This window comes from Camelina sativa, chromosome 14, assembly GCF_000633955.1.
Source record: "Camelina sativa cultivar DH55 chromosome 14, Cs, whole genome shotgun sequence".
Taxonomy (NCBI): domain Eukaryota; kingdom Viridiplantae; phylum Streptophyta; class Magnoliopsida; order Brassicales; family Brassicaceae; genus Camelina; species Camelina sativa.
Window position 1 is genome coordinate 5,645,421 of NC_025698.1, and position 18,688 is coordinate 5,664,108.

General features: G+C 37.4%; 3 protein-coding genes and 2 pseudogenes across 3 annotated transcripts; all 5 read left to right on the forward strand.

The window, feature by feature from the left end:
* LOC104739872 (flavin-containing monooxygenase FMO GS-OX-like 2) lies at positions 2,588-5,031 on the forward strand. Its single transcript, XM_010460340.2, has 7 exons — positions 2,588-3,250; positions 3,526-3,596; positions 3,715-3,867; positions 3,986-4,068; positions 4,169-4,304; positions 4,407-4,583; positions 4,678-5,031. Exons 1-7 carry the CDS (start codon positions 2,689-2,691, stop codon positions 4,891-4,893), a joined length of 1,398 nt encoding a protein of 465 aa, XP_010458642.1. The 5' UTR covers positions 2,588-2,688; the 3' UTR covers positions 4,894-5,031.
* LOC104743250 lies at positions 4,939-7,680 on the forward strand (annotated as a pseudogene).
* On the forward strand, positions 8,611-10,803 carry LOC104743251 (annotated as a pseudogene).
* Positions 12,142-15,273, forward strand: LOC104743252 (probable disease resistance protein At1g12290). Its single transcript, XM_019235914.1, has one exon. It carries the CDS (start codon positions 12,763-12,765, stop codon positions 13,996-13,998), a length of 1,236 nt encoding a protein of 411 aa, XP_019091459.1. The 5' UTR covers positions 12,142-12,762; the 3' UTR covers positions 13,999-15,273.
* Positions 15,983-17,537, forward strand: LOC104743254 (pentatricopeptide repeat-containing protein At1g12300, mitochondrial-like). The gene has a single exon (XM_010464360.2). The coding sequence runs from the start codon at positions 16,002-16,004 to the stop codon at positions 17,535-17,537; it is 1,536 nt and encodes a 511-aa protein (XP_010462662.1). The 5' UTR covers positions 15,983-16,001.

The following is an 18,688-nucleotide window of genomic DNA, read 5'->3' on the forward strand; positions in this document are numbered from 1 at the left end:
ATACTGGGAGTAATCAAAGTACATACTCAAAGGTTGCATTACATCGGATTCATCCTCAGATTCCTGCAAGACACATATCTAGTTATACCAAGTTTTTCTAAGTTATACCTTTTCTAAGTTATACCAAGTTATACAGTTATACTTTTTAGAACGAATTCTTATACGGTTATACCAATATAGGGAGAGATACTTACCGATGAATCCTTATCATTTGACTTCTCAATTGAGTCCGTTTTATCGGAATCACGTTCTGATTCATCTCCACGAGTTGCTTCTTCTTCGAGATCTGCTGGGGGATTCGATTTTTCCACATAGCTTGGGTTCTTTGTACGAACCATTATGATTCTTCCACACATGCACACAAAAAACAACAACTGATTTCAACTTCAACTTCCACAAACCAAATTGAACATAATCTGATGAAACAAACGTTTTGAGGACTTTGTTTCATCAGAATTGAACATAATCTGATGAAACAAACGTTTGTTCCAAGCTTTTCCACAAACCAAATTGAACATAAAACAAACGCCCCAAAATCTGATGACTTTCAACGTTCTGAGGAATCAACACATGAAAAAAATCGACAAAACCCCAAAATTGAAAACCAAATTATCGAAAATCGAAACCCATATTACCCGATTTTGAAAAACAAATAACCCAAATTCGAAAAACCCCAACCTATTTCAACTTACCCAGAATCGAGTTATCCTTAGTTGCACTTGAGGGAGAAGAATAATTAACGGGAATTGAACGAGGGAGAGTGGAGTCGTGAATGAAGGAATTCGAAAAGTTGGGTAGTTAAAAGAGAGATCCGATTTCAACTGGATTGTCCGAATTTTGTGGGTTTGGGTGGGTATAAGGTGGTTGGATCTGTAAATAACAGAAATGATATAGGTTTATTTGTCTTTAACCACATTTTTGATTTAAAAAAATATATATATAATTTGTTATTTTTGCAGGGGATATGAGAATAAACTTTTGATTGCAAGGGTATACTAGATTTTGGTCCCCAAAATAATTATGAATAACAAAAAGGTTACTAACAAACCAGGACTATATGTTATCCACATCCTTTTCCAAGCTACAATATATATGATATTTTGGAACCAGAGAAATTGTTGTCTTCATACTAACGTTGCAACTTCATCTCACATCATCTTCGAAAAAAAAAAAATTCACTTCGATCCGTGCTAAACTCGCTTGTTAAAACTACATAAAAAAATTAATGTCATGGAAACCTTTTGGTCTCGGGGTTAGTCGAATGTATATTGTAAACTTAATATTGATACCAAAAAAAAGAGAAAAAATGTATATTTTTATTTTTAGATGTACAGCACCAAAAATATTTGTTGTTGCATAACCTATTTTAAAAGACATCAAAATTGCAAATTAATTAGTATGAATTATTTAATATATGCAAAAATGTATATAAAAAGTTAGTTTTAGATAAAGGAAAGAATAGTGTCGTGTACAATAATTCAACCACATCTGTTGTAAGCTAAATCCTATAATTGGTAGATCTTTTAAGAAGTTTGATATATATAATCTGTGGTGTTAGTGTTTTGTCCAAAAAGACGAAAGTGTCGATAAAGTAATTTAAAATGTTTCCATTTTTTTAAACTACTTTCGTAATGGTTTTGTTTGCAACTTGATAGATATTTTTTCATATTTGGCGTCTTTCATTTTCAAAGAATGGCGTAGTCGATTCGTATTTGCCGTCTCCATACAGCTTTTACCGATTTTAAGTCTCCAACCATAAAATTAATTTTGGTATATATTATATATTTTCAATATTATATTTAATATACAGATCAGTCTTACGTTTTCTCTACTCAGACTTTCTAAATCGATCGACTGCTGATTCTTTTTTTTTTTAAAGAAGCTCACTTCTGAAAATTTGAGCTACATGTCTATCACACTTAGTATCTATAATCTGAAATAAGCAATGATATTGGTTAATATGATGTGGATGGTGGTAAGAATATTTAATGATGCATATCCACCTTTCTACTATAATTTATTTAGTCATACATATATTACAATAGAAAAAGTTTATTTTTTTGTATGCCATGTTGAATAGTACACACATGGTCTGGGACACTGTTGGGTGGTAGATACATTCGGCAACACTTCAAAAGAAGTAGTAACCAATCTTCGTCGGATATTAAAAAGTAACCTAATAAAGGAAAGCTAATTACAATGACTTAATTAAACCTTATTATTATTTCTTTTCATCTTTAAAATCAATTATCGTGGAAGCACATTCAGTTGATCAAATAAACAAGAAATTGTATACTATACCTCTTGTAAAAATCCCATATAAAATGTATACGCAAATATTTATAATTAAGAAACTTCATGATATATAATCAAATTTTCAACTTCCTGTAGAATCAATAATAGATTATGCTTTTTTTAGAAACCACCAATTTTTATAATCAGTTTTAGAGTGTAACATCTAACCACGGCTGGAACCTTGCTACTTAACTGAATTTAATATTCAGACGAGATTAATGTAAGAATTGTATACAATGAAGTGACACGTCATCGTTAGTATCACTATTTTCTTCGTATATAAATAATGCACATCGTTATGATCAAAACAAACACCATCACCTTACTCTCTTCGTTACCATCACAATCTCTTCATCTTCATTATTTCACAATAATATTTCAGAATAACCTAACATGGCACCGACTCATTCTGATCCATCCATCTCTCGCCACGTAGCAGTAATCGGAGCCGGAGCCGCTGGACTCGTAGCTGCTCGTGAGCTACGTCGTGAAGGCCACTCAGTAGTCGTCTTAGAGCGGGGGAGCCAAATCGGAGGCGTGTGGGCTTATACCTCTCAAGTCGAACCAGACCCGCTTAGCCTCGACCCTACCCGACCCGTCGTCCACTCGAGCCTCTACAGATCCCTACGCACCAACATCCCCAGAGAATGCATGGGTTTCACCGACTTCCCTTTTGCGGCCCGACTACATGACGGGTCGAGGGATCCGAGAAGACATCCGGCTCATACTGAGGTTCTTGCTTACCTGCGAGACTTTGCTAAAGAGTTCGATATCGAGGAGATGATAAGGTTCGAGACGGAGGTTGTTATGGCGGAGCCGGTGGAGGCGGAGGAGGATGACCGAGGGAAGTGGAGGGTTAAGTCTAGAAGCTCCGATGGTGTTGCCGACGAGATATACGACGCTGTCATGGTTTGTAACGGACACTATACAGAGCCTCGTCACGCTCTTATCGCTGGTAAATAAGCAAGTGTCCTGAGTTGTGTAGTTAAAATTTTCAATTGAAGAAGGATTTAATTTAACTGAAATATGAATTGGTTAAAAAACATTTACATTAAAATTTATTGTAAGTAATAAACATTATATATAGAAAACAGAGTTCTCTTTATTCAGAAAAAAAAAAAAAAAAAAAAAAAAAAAAAAAAAAAAAAAAAAAAAAAAAAAAAAAAAAAAANTCGGGATCATTTAGGTTTTCCTTAGGGAAAAATAACAATAATTTTGCTTTTATTTCAGGAATAGATTCATGGCCAGGCAAGCAAATTCACAGTCACAACTACCGTGTTCCTGATCAATTCAAAGATCAGGTACTTGTCGAAATATGTAATATACTATATTGAATCTTGTGACAATTTCATATATATTAACATTTCTCTTCACTCTTAATTGTTGAATCGTTTCCTTGTTTGTTGTGTAATTTTGCAGGTGGTGATAGTGATCGGAAGCTCGGCGAGTGGAGTTGATATAAGCAGAGATATTGCAAAGGTGGCGAAAGAAGTCCATGTTTCGTCTAGGTCGACTTCACCGGAGACCTACGAGAAACTTCCCGGTTATGACAATCTATGGCTTCACCCAAGGGTATATAGGCTAATGAATCATGTTGATTGTTTTGTGATAAGATTCATCAGGCTACGTGATTTAAGTATTTACTCCATAAACCATTGAATAATTTTTGGTGACGTTCATTGTACAATAGATTGAAATTGCCCGCGAAGACGGTTCGGTGGTTTTCGAGAACGGAGAGACGGTTTACGCAGATACCATTATGCATTGTACCGGGTTAGATAGACCATGGCTTAAACATTAAAACACAGAGCATATAAAATATGTGAAAACGTTTTTCATTGACCCATTTTGATCTTGTTATAACTATCTTCAGGTACAAATATTACTTCCCCTTTCTCGACACAAAAGGTGAAGTAACCGTGGACGATAATCGAGTTGGACCGTTGTATAAGCATGTATTTCCTCCGGCTCTTGCCCCGGGCCTTTCGTTCATTGGCTTACCATGGCAGGTTAATAATCGTAAAAATGTTTTCATTTTTATTTTTGTGTGTGTGAATATCTTGTTGCGTATGCAAATAATCTCATTGTTTGGTTTCACTTGATGTATTTAGATCACCCCCTTTCCGATGTTTGAGCTTCAAAGCAAGTGGGTCGCAGCGGTCTTGTCCGGTCGAGTATCTCTCCCATCACAAGACGAGATGATGGAAGACACTAAGACGTTCTACGAGAAGCTTGAATCTTCGGGAATTCCCAAAAGATATACACATTTGATGCCTGATGACTCTCAGGTACACATATATATCTCTTACCACTATTTTTTCGCAATAAAGATAACAAATGGTGGAGGCTAAACATTTTTCTTTTGGTGAATTATTGTGGCAGTTTGAATATGATAATTGGCTTGCGGATCAATGTGACTATCCCCTGATAGAGAAATGGAGAGAACAAATGTTTTACATTGGTTTCAAGAGAATTTATGCACAATCCGCTACATATCGGGATAATTGGGACGATGATCATCTCATCGCAGAAGCATACGATGATTTCGTCAAATTTACGTCAAGCTATCCTGAACTGTTGCCGATGCTGAAAACTTAACAAATTGATAATTGATGTGGGAGCTTTGTTAAATATGTGAAAACGATGCATGGGGTATGTTTTGTAATTGGAAGTGTGTCTTGTATGGCTGGTATGTGTCCAAAAATGTATATGGGGACTAAGTGTAGAAACAATAATAATTGGAATGACTTTATAAAAATATGTAAGTAGTCATGCGGTGAGCCTTTCAGAAGTAAAAGAAAAAAGAAGGAAATTTGCCATAGCATGATTGTGCACTCATCACGCATGACATCATCAGTTAGCACTTCTTTGCTTGTGGCGCTTTATGAATGAGTGGGACTTACTTTTGTTTGCTGTGATACACGGACCCACTAAATCTATTTCCTCTTCTTTTTTTTTCTTTACTTAAAGTACCCACTAAATCTAATTTGTGACCATATACTATTATTAGTTTCTTTTGACTGATCATTATTTAAGTGAATCCATTTTTTTTTTGTGTCACACTAATTAAGTCCATCATCTGAGGGCTGAGGCTAAGATCATGACTGCATTTTCTAGGCTAAAAGAGGAATTCTTCTCGTATATACCACTTCAAATATAGGAGTTGGCTGACTCAAAGACAGAGGAACTTCTTTCCTCAAATACAAATCCATAATGATAAACTGACTGTTTATGATGATGGTTGANTCTGAGAAATGCTTCACTTCACCATTGCCCGAATGAGCTAGTTTCTTGCTGCCAACGAGACTATTCTGGTTTCAGCGATAGGAATCTGTCTTACAGAGAGAGATTGAGAAGTGGGCNCGGTTAACCCCTGAATATCCTTAGCTATTGTGCTTTTATAAAGAGAGATTGAGAAGTGGGCTTTTAGATATTGAGGAAGAAAATTGGGCAAAGGCTTCTAATTCAGCGAATTGAGCCAATTCCNCTAGTGTCGTTGCCAGAACAAAGCAGTATGATCTCGTTCTAGCTCTCTCCAAGCAGATGGAGTTGATTGGGATTGCGGATGACTTGTACTCTCTCAACATTGTCATCAATTGTTTCTGTCGGCGTGGTAGAGTTTGTTTCGCTTATTCTGTTTTGGGGAAGATCCTGAAACTTGGGTATGAGCCTGACACAGTCACTTTTTCAACTCTGATTAACGGATTATGTCTCGAGGGCAGAGTTCCCGAAGCTATGGAGTTAGTTGATCGAATGGTGGAAATGGGACAGACACCCAATCTCATAACGATTAACACTCTGGTTAATGGACTTTGTCTCAATGGTAAAGTGTCTGAAGCTGTGGTTTTGATAGATCGAATGATTGAAAATGGCTGTCAACCCGATGAAGTTACATATGGACCGGTTTTAAATGTAATGTGCAAGTCCGGCAAAACTGCCTTGGCCATGGAGTTGCTCAGAAAGATGGAAGAAAGAAAGATCAAGCTCGATGTAGTCCATTACAGTACCATCATCGATGGTCTTTGCAAAGACGGGAGCCTCGACGATGCATTCAACCTTTTCAACGAAATGGAAGTGAAAGGGATCAAATCAAATATCATTACCTACAACACTCTCATTAGAGGCTTCTGTAATGATGGTAGATGGGATGATGGTGCCAAGTTGCTTGGGGATATGATCACAAGGAATATCACCCCAGACGTTGTCACATTCAACGCATTGATTGATTGTTTTGCGAAAGAGGGAAAACTTGTAGATGCCGAAACACTGCACAAGGAGATGATCACAAGAGGTATAGCTCCTGATATTATTACATACAATTCTTTGATAGATGGGTTTTGCAAGGAGAACCGCCTAGACAAGGCAAACCAGATGTTGGATCTGATGGTTAGCAAAGGGTGTGATCCTAATATCGTGACTTACGGTATTCTCATAAATGGATATTGTAAGGCTGAGCGGGTCGATGATGGTTTTGAATTGTTCCGCAAAATGTCCCTGAGAGGAGTGGTTGCTAATACAGTTACTTATAGCACTCTAATCCATGGGTTTTGTCAATCGGGAAAACTTGAGGTTGCTAAAGAACTCTTCCAAGCGATGGTTTCTCGTCGTGTTCCTCCTGATATCGTGACTTATTCTATTTTGCTGGATGGGTTGTGTGACAATGGGGAACTAGAAAAAGCAATGGAAATTTTTGAAAAAATGCAGAAGAGTAAGATGGAACTTGATATTGGTATCTATAACATCATCATTCACGGGATGTGCAATGATAGTAAGGTAGATGATGCTTGGGATTTATTCAGTAGTCTACCTCTTAGAGGAGTGAAGGCCGATGTTAAGACATACACCATAATGATTGGAGGACTGTGTAAGAAAGGCTCACTATCTAAAGCGGACCTGTTGTTTAAAAAAATGAAGGAGGAAGGGTGTGAGCCAGATAATTGGACATACAACACTCTAATCCGAGCACATCTCCTAGTTAGTGATGTAATGACGTCAGCTGAACTCATCGAAGAAATGAAGAGGTGCAGGTTCGCTGCTGATGCTTCGACTATAAAGATAGTTATGGATATGTTATCCGATGGTAGATTGGACAAAAAGTTTTTGGATATGCTTTCTTAGAATGTTTTCATCTTAGAAAGAATTGGTCATAGAATACTCTGAGGAAGAATGGATAGAAAGAGTTGAATGGGAGGAAGATGCCACACGATGACACCGTTTCTTACCTTCTTGTAGGCTGCGTTGAGGAGCCATATGAGTCCATGACCCAGAATATTGTTGTTTTTGTATCTTCTTCTTTTAGTCTACCCCTGTTTCGGTTCTGAATTATTCTTTGAAATTTAATGTTCAAGAAAAAAAGTTTTAATGAGTATCAAAAACATATTTGTACTACATTTGCAATGTACCTTGTTTAAACAACTCTCAAAACACTAAACAGCGCTCTGAGCACTTGCAAATAAGATCAATTTCTTACCTACGTCTGTCTGTATTTGCTAATTTGTGACCATATACTATTATTAGTTTCTTTTGACTGATCCTTATTTAAGTGAATCCATTTTTTTTTTGTGTCACACTAATTAAGTCCATCATCTAAGGGCTGAGGCTAAGATCATGACTGCATTTTCTAGGCTAAAAGAGGAATTCTTCTCGTATATACCACTTCAAATCAAGGGCGGACCCACGTCACGGTAAAGAGGGGCAGCTGCCACGGTCAAAATTTCAAAAACAAGAGTTATTTATTACCATTTTAATTTTTGCATTTGCTAAAAAAATATTTAATGCCCCCAACATTTTTATATCCACGTTTTTTATCAATACATAAATTTGGATTTTTGTGTTGAATTGAAAGCCTAATTTATTTTGTTACAATTGGAAGCCCATTTAGTTGATAAAAAGAATACTACAAGCCCATTTCGTTTTAGTTGGTTTTATCTCATTCCCCATTACACAACTAAAACGTGAGATTTTTCAGCTTCTTTTCTTTCTGATTTCGTTTTTTAGCCAAAATTTGTTTTGTTCGTTTCCATTAAAGACGCAAAATCTCATATTCAGGTAACGTTTTTGCTTCTTCTATGCTTCTAGAATTTAAGTTGATCCTTTTTTATTAGATGTTTTGTTATATTTCTACGGGTGTCTGAGTCTCTTTCCTTTTCTACTTTGATTTTAGAAACATAATTGAGCAGTTGAGTTTTGCAGATAAAACAATGGAGCGATATTACAAACCAACTTCTGCTTCAAATATTTATGATAATTTGGATGATTTGCCGTGGGATCCTGCTCAAAGAAAAAGAATATTGGATTATCATCCAAATCAAAGAGATGAAGTAAGGCGCAAGTACTTAACTAGAGGTCCATGTCAACCTTATGATCATATATTTCCTCAGAAAAGAATTGGAACTGCATTGAGGCGATTTAATTCAGCTTGGTTTGGTAAATACTCTACCTGGTTAGAGTATAGTACATCGACTAATAAAGCTTATTGCTTGTGTTGTTATTTATTTAAAGATGAGATACCAAAAAGAGGCAACAATTATGCGTTTGTGGAAGAAGGTTTTTCTCTGTGGAATAAGCCTGAGTCACTAAGGGATCATGTGGGTGATACACCCAACACATTTCATAAGATTGCTGCTAGGAAATGTGATGATTTGTTGAATCAAGCTCAGTCTATTGTACATGCTCTGCATAAGCAAGACGATGTCGTAAAAAAGGAGTATCGCGTCCGGTTGAATGCTTCGATTGATGCTTCCAGGTACTTGTTGAGACAAGGGTTACCTTTTCGTGGTCATGATGAATCAAAAGAGTCTGCTAATAGAGGTAATTTTTTAGAGCTCATTAGATACACTGGAGAACAAAATGATGGTGCACATAAGGTTATTTTGGAGAATGCTCCAAAAAATAACCAGATGATTTCTCCAGTGATTCAAAAGGATATTGCAAACTCTTTTGCAGAAGAAGTTGTGAAATCTATCATAGAAGAAATTGATCATGATGTGTTTGCTTTGTTGGTTGATGAGTCTGTATATCTCTGACAAGGAACAAATGGCTGTTGTTTTTCGGTTTGTTGATAAGAGTGGAGCAATTAAAGAAAGATTTGTTGGAGTTCTTCATGTGAAAGAAACATCTTCTTTATCTCTGAAGTCTGCAATTGATGGTTTATTTGCAAAATATGGGTTAAGCTTGACAAAGGTTAGAGGACAAGGTTATGACGGAGCAAGTAATATGAAGGGTGAGTTCAATGGGCTTAGATCATTGGTTGCTAGGGAAAACAGTTCTGCATATTACGTCCATTGTTTTGCTCATCAACTTCAGCTGGTGGTCGTTGCAGTTGCTAAAAAACACTTTAGTGTTGGTGATTTTTTTGACATGGTTTCTACTATGTTGAATGTGGTTGGAGCTTCTTGTAAGAGGAAGGATATGATTCGAGAAAGTTATCGGAATAAAGTGCAGGAGGGAATTAGTAGTGGTGACATTAGCACTAGAACAGGATTGAATCAAGAGCTTTCTCTTCAAAGGCCTGGAAGTACTCGTTGGAATTCTCATCACAAAACGTTATTGCGTATGGTTGAGTTGTTTCCTTCTATCATTGAAGTTCTTGAGTATATTCAAGATGAAGGAGTTGATGACTCAAAAAGACGTCAAGCATATGGTCTTCTCAAGTACTTTCATACATTTGATTGTGTGTTCTATATGCAACTAATGTTACTCATCTTGGGGATGACCGAGAATTTATCGATGGCTTTGCAAAGGAAGGATCAAGATATTTTGAATGCCATGTCACTGGTTGAATCAACTAAGCGAGAATTACAAAAACTACGAGATGGTGGATGGGATTCATTTCTGATTAATGTTTCTGATTTTTGTGAGAAACATAATTTTGAAGTGCTCAAGATGGATGAAGATTTTGTTGATTCAAGGAAGCCAAGAAAAAAAACCAACATAACCACTATGCATCATTACAAGGTTAATTGTTTCTATACTGTTTTGGATATGCAACTTCAGGAGTTTAGTGATCGTTTTACCGAGGTAAACACTGAACTACTTATTTGTATGGCTTCTTTAAGTCCTCTTGACTCGTTTCATGAGTTTGACAAGACAAAGTTGATGAGATTGGCTGGATTTTACCCAGAGGACTTTAGTTTTGGGGATTGTTTATGTCTTGAACAACAACTCGGAATCTACATCGGCAATATATGCGCCGATATAAGATTCAAGAATTTGAAGAATCTTGGAGATCTTTCTCGTCTTATGGTGGAAACAAGAAAGCATCTTGCGCATCCTTTGGTTTATAGACTGCTGAAGTTAGTTTTAACTTTGCCTGTGGCTACTGCAAGTGTGGAAAGGTGTTTCTCTGCAATGAAACTAGTGAAGACATCATCACGCAACAGAATTGGAGATCAGTTTTTAAGCGATTGTTTAGTATGTTATATTGAGAAAGATTTATTTAGATTGGTCACTAATGAAAAGGTGATTAAAAGATTTCAGACTATGAGTGAGCGTAGGATACTTTTATAAGATATTTTGTTCAAACGTTATTATGTGTTTTGTAAAACATGGTTGTTGCCACTGATAAAATTCTTTCTTAGATCCGCCACTGCTTCAAATATAGGAGTTGGCTGACTCAAAGACAGAGGAACTTCTTTCTTCAAATACAAATCCATAATGATAAACTGACTGTTTATGATGATGGTTGATGACCTTATGATGCCTCCAACGAAAAGCGTAAGAATGCTCTTCATTTCAACTTTATGGCGATTTTAACAATTGGTTAACCCCTGAATATCCTTAGCTATTGTGCTTGGTTTTAAATGTTTTTTTTGGAGATGATTGAGAAACAGCGAAATAAACAGATCTCTGGTTCGCACTTGTTGACGTAAACAGAGCAAATGAGTGAAATGAACATATTTGACCAGCGATTACACCAAGGAGACAATACCATCGGGGACATTAATTATCATGACAAAGGTTTTCTCAAAATCATATGCATATAGCATAACAGGTCTTTTAAAAGACAAAAACAAAAAAAAAAAGCATCGCAAAGTTACAAAACATCAGAAAACATATTCCGTTCGGGCCGGGTATTAAATTAGAGAACGTAGTCGTAGAGAGCGGCCAAATATATAATTACTGACTCAAATGGTGGATTTGGCAATTTGCGCTTGATCATCAAGAGTTTCTTCTTCTTTTCCAAAGTTTTGCGCTTGTAGTTGTGGAGGAGTCGTATCTTTGAACTCGATCGGAGCTTGCTTAGCTATTCTGATCAGTCAGGTGAAAAAACATTCAACATAGAGAAATATATGAGCAACAACGATCCATATAGCTAGCTACGTATTGCTAATTAATTAATTGATCATATACACTCTCTGTATCGTTTGAAATTGCAATATATCACTTAAATTAAAAAAAAAAAAATTCTGACTAAAAAGGAGTGAACACTAGAGAGATATAATAAATGGACACCTACTGAAGAGGGTCGGCGGTAGCTATAGTAACCTCAGAGTGATCCGATTCCTTCTGAGACGCACATATTCTTCTTCTTGCATAATTATAACGTTGAGTTTTTTTATAGCTACGTAGCATCGGGCAACGTTTTTTGAAACACCCTCCTCGACCACGCGGGCGTTGCTTCCCCATGATTCTTGTCTTGTACGTCTTGTGCCTCCTAAACCCTAAGGCTACAATGCTATATATATGTTTAAGTAATTTGGGCCGGCCTAACATATTTTTATTCCAAGGTTTCCAATTTTCAACTCCCGATCCAGGCCCATAACCTAAACTTCGGTTTGGTTTGTCAATATTTTCTTAGCCGTACGGAATCGAATCTCGAGGTTAAGAAGATAGATTTGAGTTTGATGATACTCTGAATCGTACGTAGTTCAGAGCAAAAGGGCTCGAAAAAAATTGAAACTTTTTCGTAATTTCGATCGGTATTTTTTTTTTTAATTTGGGTGATGCAGTCCCTACTTCGAAACAAAAAAGATACTATCTCTATCTCTCCTTCTCACTTCAATTTATGTCTCCCTCTTATTGCGTAGTATGTATGCTCTTTGCTTTTCAGAGATTACTTGAGTTGCTGCTTCAAAGTTTGATCTCTGTCTCTCTACTCTCTACTTTATTTTCCTGATCTCTTTTATGGGTTTTAAATTTTTAATTGAATTTTACTTATCTGTGTGTTTCTCTCTCCATGAGCTGCAATGGTTAGTTAGTTAGTTTCTGTTACTCTTGTCTTATCTCCAATCAAGTGGTGAATAAAAAGTTTGGTCCCCCTAAAGTTTTTTTTTCTTTTTTCTTTTGGAGTGGACCTTAGTGATAGAGACGACTTTTGACTTGGACGAAATCATTCATTCACGAATATGACTAACAAAAGTCCAAGTCTTCTTTTTGGCTAGATGTGATCTCCTAACCATCACAGTTCTTAATTGTGAATTAAGCTTCCTTGGTTGCATTTTGAATCTGTCTTTGTGTAAGTGCAGGATGGGGGGTTGTGTGTCTTTCCAACTATCTTGCGATCAAGTATTGAACCGTGCCGGTAGCTGCTTTTGTGGCAGAGGTAATTATATTCGTAACCTTGAGAAGAATTTGGTGGCCCTTGAGAAATCCATGGAAGTACTTAAGGCAAGGCGAGAAGATGTGTTAAGAAGGGTGCTGAGGGAAGAGGGCAAAGGTCTTCAAAGGCTTAACGAAGTCCAGGTATGGCTTACGAGTGTTCAGACCATCGAGAACCATTTTGATGATTTAAGTAGTTGTAAAACCGTTGAACTTCAAAGGTTGTGTCTTTTCGGTGTTTGTTCAAACAACTTAACATCTAGCTTTCGTTACGGGAGAAGGGTATTTCTGATGTTGAAAGAGATTGAGAGTATCAAATCTGATGGAGTCTTTGAAGTTGTGGCTGATTCAGTAGTGGCAGATGTGGTGGAGGAAAGACCTCTGCAACCAATAATTTTTGGTCGAGAAACAATGCTCGAAAGGGCATGGAACCGTCTCATGGATGATGAGACTGGTATCATGGGTCTCTACGGGATGGGAGGAGTAGGAAAAACAACTCTTCTCGCACAGATCAACAATAAGTTTTGTGGCGTAAGTGTTGGGGTTGATATTGTCATTTGGATTGTGGTGTCCAGCGATCTTCGAGTTGAGAAGATTCAAGATGAGATTGCTGAGAAGTTAGGCCTTGGTGGAGGGGGTTGGAACCAAAAAGAGAAAAGACAGAAGGTCACTGATATACACACTCTTATGAAGAATAAGAAATTTGTGTTGTTATTGGATGACATTTGGAGAAAAGTGGATTTAACAGAAATTGGAGTCCCATTTCCTACAAGAGAAAATGGATGCAAAGTAGTATTCACCACTCGTTCTAGGGAAGTATGCGGTCACATGGGGGTTGATGATCCAATGGAAGTTGAGTGTCTAGCAAAGGATGACTCGTGGGATTTGTTCAAGAAAAAGGTTGGACAACTCACGCTTAAAAGCCATCCAGACATACCTGAGCAAGCAAGAAAAGTTGCCGAAAAATGTTGTGGCCTACCACTGGCGCTCAATGGCATTGGCGAGACCATGTCATGCAAGAGGACTATACAAGAATGGCACCATGCGGTTCAGGTTCTGAATTCGTATGCTGCAGATTTTTCTGGCATGGATGACCAAATCCTTCCTATTCTAAAGTATAGCTACGACAGTTTGAAGGGTGACCAGATTAAGTATTGCAGGTGAATTCTTTATGTGTATGCCAAAGCTAGTTGTTTTGGATCTGTCTAAGAACTTGCGTCTTGATGGATTGCCGGATGAGATATCAGAGTTGGTCTCCTTGAAGTATCTTGATTTATCAAGAACATTGATCGTGCGACTACCTGCTTGTCTCCAAAAATTAAAGAAACTAATGCATCTGTATCTAGAGGGTACAACAAGTCTTCGGAGCATCGATGGGATATCAAATTTGTCGCGCTTAAGAACATTAACGTTACGTTATTGCAATAAACTCTTGTTTGACGGAAGGTTGAAGGAGTTGCTTCTCTTGAAACGCTTAGAAGTTCTAACCATTGAGATCAAGTCAAGATATGTTTTAAAGACACTGTTTTCCTCTGGCATGTTGTGGAGATGTATTCAAAAGGTAGTTATCAAAGACATTTGGGACGAATCTATTGAATTATTGACTTTTCCGACTAATCTCCGTAGCCCCAGTGGTCCATACTTCCCAAACCTCTCATATGTGTCTATAGAAAGGTGTTTTGGTCTAAAGATTTGACTTGGTTGTTGTTCGCTCCAAACCTTTTACATTTAGAAGTGAAGAGTTTAGGGAGACTAGAAGAAGTAGTGAGCAAAGAGAAAACTGATAAGCAGCAGCAGCTACAGGGTATTGTTCCATTTCGAAAACTAGAAACTCTAGTGATGCTTGACTTACCAGTGGTGGAGAGCATCTACTGGACTCCCCTGCTGTTTCCATGTCTGAGGGAAATGTACATAGAACTATGTCCCAAACTGGGGAAGCTTCCGCTTGATTCTAAAAGCGTAGCTGAAGTTAAAGGGTTTGTCATAAAATGTGAAGCTACAGATTGGATTGAAGGGATTGAGTGGGAGGATGAAGCCACAAGACTCCGTTTCTTGCCGACACGCAAAATGGTATACCTCCCTTCCTCCTTTGCTTTCACACAAGACTCCGTTTCTTGCCGACACGCAAAAAGAGAGATGTATTGTTTAGGCCGGGCGTTGGATTAGATGAACTACCAAAAGTCAAGAACTAGAGAGCTATGCAATAGGATGTCATTGAACTTATAACTCTGTTCCTTCAGAAAAACTACAAGTTGGTATGACATTTGAAACTGGTAAGGGCGAGGAGACTTGAGAGCATTTTCAGGGATATCATATTTGTCAAGTTTGAGAACATTGAGATTTGAGACTAGGGGATTCAAAAACAACACTTGTATATGAGCCAAATAATGAAAGAGCTACAGCTCTTAGAACAGAGATACAACTCATGATTTCTTTTTCTACCTCTGTTTTGGTTCGGTATTAATCTTTGAATTTTTATGTTCCCTAAAAACAAAGACACAAATTAGATTGTTGGTTTTGGTTTTGGTTTGGTTAACGTAAGCAGATGATTATTTTAAAATGTTCCGAAGGATATAGTTAAAACTCAAAAAAAAAATTGGTCCTCTCTTGTCTTTTCTTTTTTTTTAGTGTCTGAAGTATCTGAAACAAATTTAAATTTCTACCACAGTAACAACATGGGAAACCAAATTGAATTTACAGTATGCCATAAATCTGAGTTGACTCAGGTAACATTTGCAACACATACATGCAAGAAAATCAAATTCAGAAGAACAGGCTAACAGCCTTTATCTACGAGTATAATTAGTCAAATTATACAAATATCACCGAACAAATATTAGTGTCGATTAGTTGGCAAAAAAAAAGAAAAACAAAAAAAAAAACAATTAGTGGTGAATTTAAACTCTAGTCCATTTAATTATACAAATATTCTTAAACAAAACTCAAATATTATCATGCAAAGCATTATTTTACAAAGATACAAGAAAATCAAAACATTATTCGACCAATTTCATTTGCGTGACCGCAAACTTTAGCTAAACCAATCCCGGTATGGCTTTGATTGAGCCGGTTTTATCGCAAGTTTTGGGGTGTTTTGTCTCGAAGCTCGTGTCCCATGGCTCTCTCTATAGGGTTTTCAAATTGAATACACAGTGAGTTTGAAGAGGATGAAGTTAATGATGATCTGGAGATGGAGTTCTAAAAAAGCTTCGAAATTTGTTCAGCCTCGCTTCCTGGAGACAGGTACGCTGAGAAATGCTTCACTCCTCCATTGCCCGAATGAGGTATATTCTTGCTGCGGACGAGACTATTCTGGTTTCAGCGATAGGAATCTGTCTTACAGAGAGAGATTGAGAAGTGGGCTTGCTGATATCAAGGCAGAGGATGCTGTTGATCTCTTTCAAGACATGATTAGGTCTCGTCCTCTTCCCACTGTCACTGATTTCAATAGATTGTCTAGTGCCGTTGCCAGAACAAAGCAGTATGATCTCGTTCTAGCTCTCTCCAAGCAGATGGAGCTGATTGGGATTGCGTATGACTTGTACTCTCTCAATATTGTCATCAATTGTTTCTGTCGGCGTGGTAGAGTTTGTTTCGCTTATTCTGTTTTGGGGAAGATCCTGAAACTTGGGTATGAGCCTAGCACTATCACGTTTAACACTCTACTTAATGGGTTATGTCTCGAGGGCCGAGTCTCCCAAGCCGTGGGATTAGTTGATCGAATGGTAGAAATGAGACAGACACCCGATCTCATTACCATTAACACTCTGGTTAATGGACTTTGTCTCAAAGGTAAAGTGTCTGAAACTGTGGTTTTGATAGATCGAATGATTGAAAATGGCTGTCAACCCAATGAAGTTACCTTTGGACCGGTTTTAAATGTAATGTGCAAGTCCGGCAAAACTGCCTTGGCCATGGAGTTGCTCAGAAAGATGGAAGAAAGAAAGATCAAGCTCGATGTAGTCCATTACAGTATCATCATCGATGGTCTTTGCAAAGACGAAAACCTCGACGATGCACTCAACCTTTTCAACGAAATGGAAGTGAAAGGTTTTAAAGCAGATGTTATTACCTACACCACTCTCATTAGAGGCTTTTGTAATGATGGCAGATGGGATGATGGTGCGCAGTTGCTCAGGGATATGATCACAAGGAGAATCACCCCCAACGTTGTCACATTCAGTGTTTTGATTGATAGTTTTGTGAAAGAGGGAAAGCTTCTAGAGGCCGAAGAACTGCACGAGGAGATGATTCGACGAGGTATATCTCCTACTACTGTTACATATAGTTCTTTGATAGATGGGTTTTGCAAGGAGAACCGCCTAGACAAGGCAAACCAGATGCTGGACCTGATGGTTAGCAAAGGTTGTGATCCTAATATCGTGACTTATAGTAGTCTCATAAATGGATATTGTAAGGCTGAGCGGGTCGATGATGGTTTTGAATTGTTCCGCAAAATGTCCCTGAGAGGAGTGGTTGCTAATACAGTTACTTATAGCACTCTAATCCATGGGTTTTGTCAATCGGGAAAACTTGAGGTTGCTAAAGAACTCTTCCAAGCGATGGTTTCTCGTCGTGTTCCTCCTGATATCGTGACTTANTTGACGGTTGAATTGCATTTTATTCAAGGATCTTCAGTCTGTTCCGGAATCAGTCTATTAGAAGTTTCAGATTTGACCAGTTTCTGTGGAGACATCAAATGAGCGATCAAATGAACTCAGAATGAAAGAAAATTTTGCAGAGACATTCTAGAAGTGTGGAGCTAGTTTCTGATATTGTATGTGGAGTTTGTAAACATAGTCAAAGAATGGCGGTTCAAAGAAGTTAATTCAAAGACTTCTATAATTGTGTTTTTCTTTGCAAAGTTTTGTATGGTGAATGTGAAAGAAGTTTCAGGGATCTTCAGTCTTTGAAGATTAAGACTTTTAGTTTTAAAAGGTGGGTATGAATACCAAATGGAATGAAGCTTATGGACTGTCAAGAAGAAGGTTATGTTTCTAAGTGTCAAATCAGAGAATGTGTGAAGCCTTCATTTGGTGGTGTGAATATTGGCACAAGCTGCAGTTGGAGACAAAGAGTGGATTAATTCCTGATGATGCTTCTGAAAAACACAACTGAAAATGATGCTTCTGAAAAACACAAATTTCAGTTGTGTTTTTTGGTAAAGGATCTGACTCACTTTTCGGGTAAAGTAAAAGGATTCCATGAAGCATATTTTCTGCAGGTTTTGGGGGAGATGCTGATTAATTTGAAGTACAAAGGCAATACAATTTTGTGGTGGTTGCTATTAAGATGATTTGGTTGCTCTTGTCAGAGGTGAGGAATAGTGTTATTCTCTAAATTGAATGTTTGAAGATTTTGAAGATACAATTATAAGCTTGTGGAAATCACCATGAAGTTGTTAAAGTCAGAGAATTCATAGACAAAGGTCAAGCTTAAAACTCAGAAACTCTCAAGATGTCAAAACCAAATATCATTTGTTTGGAGTTTTGAACACATTGATGCACTCAAGCAAGGGGGAGATAAACAGAGTTGTTGGTTTGGATATAAGATGTAACGATCAGCTCACAAATATCATTAAAACAGAGGATAGTTGCAGAGCTAAGGTAGTCCAGATGGGAGTGAATATGATATGTTGTTTGTTTTTATCTTAGTTTGCACTCAAGTTGGGACAGAAGAGAATGTAAAGTCTGATGTGAACTAAGAGCAAAGATTATGGGGGAGTTCTACTAGTGATTAAAGGATGTGCTTGAGTATCAAACTAAGTTAAAAAGGGGGAGAATGAAGATGTTTGATCATACAAGACTATTACATGATGTAACACGAAGCATTGAGTGTGTGCTTGGATTCTAAA

Coding starts and splice junctions, on each gene's coding strand:
- LOC104739872 (XM_010460340.2), top strand. CDS start 2,689: ATGGCACCGACTCATTCTGATCCATCCATCTCTCGCCACGTAGCAGTA. Junction 3,251..3,525: donor TCGTCACGCTCTTATCGCTG/GTAAATAAGCAA, acceptor CTTTTATTTCAG/GAATAGATTCATGGCCAGGC. Junction 3,868..3,985: donor ATCTATGGCTTCACCCAAGG/GTATATAGGCTA, acceptor ATTGTACAATAG/ATTGAAATTGCCCGCGAAGA.
- LOC104743252 (XM_019235914.1), top strand. CDS start 12,763: ATGGGGGGTTGTGTGTCTTTCCAACTATCTTGCGATCAAGTATTGAAC.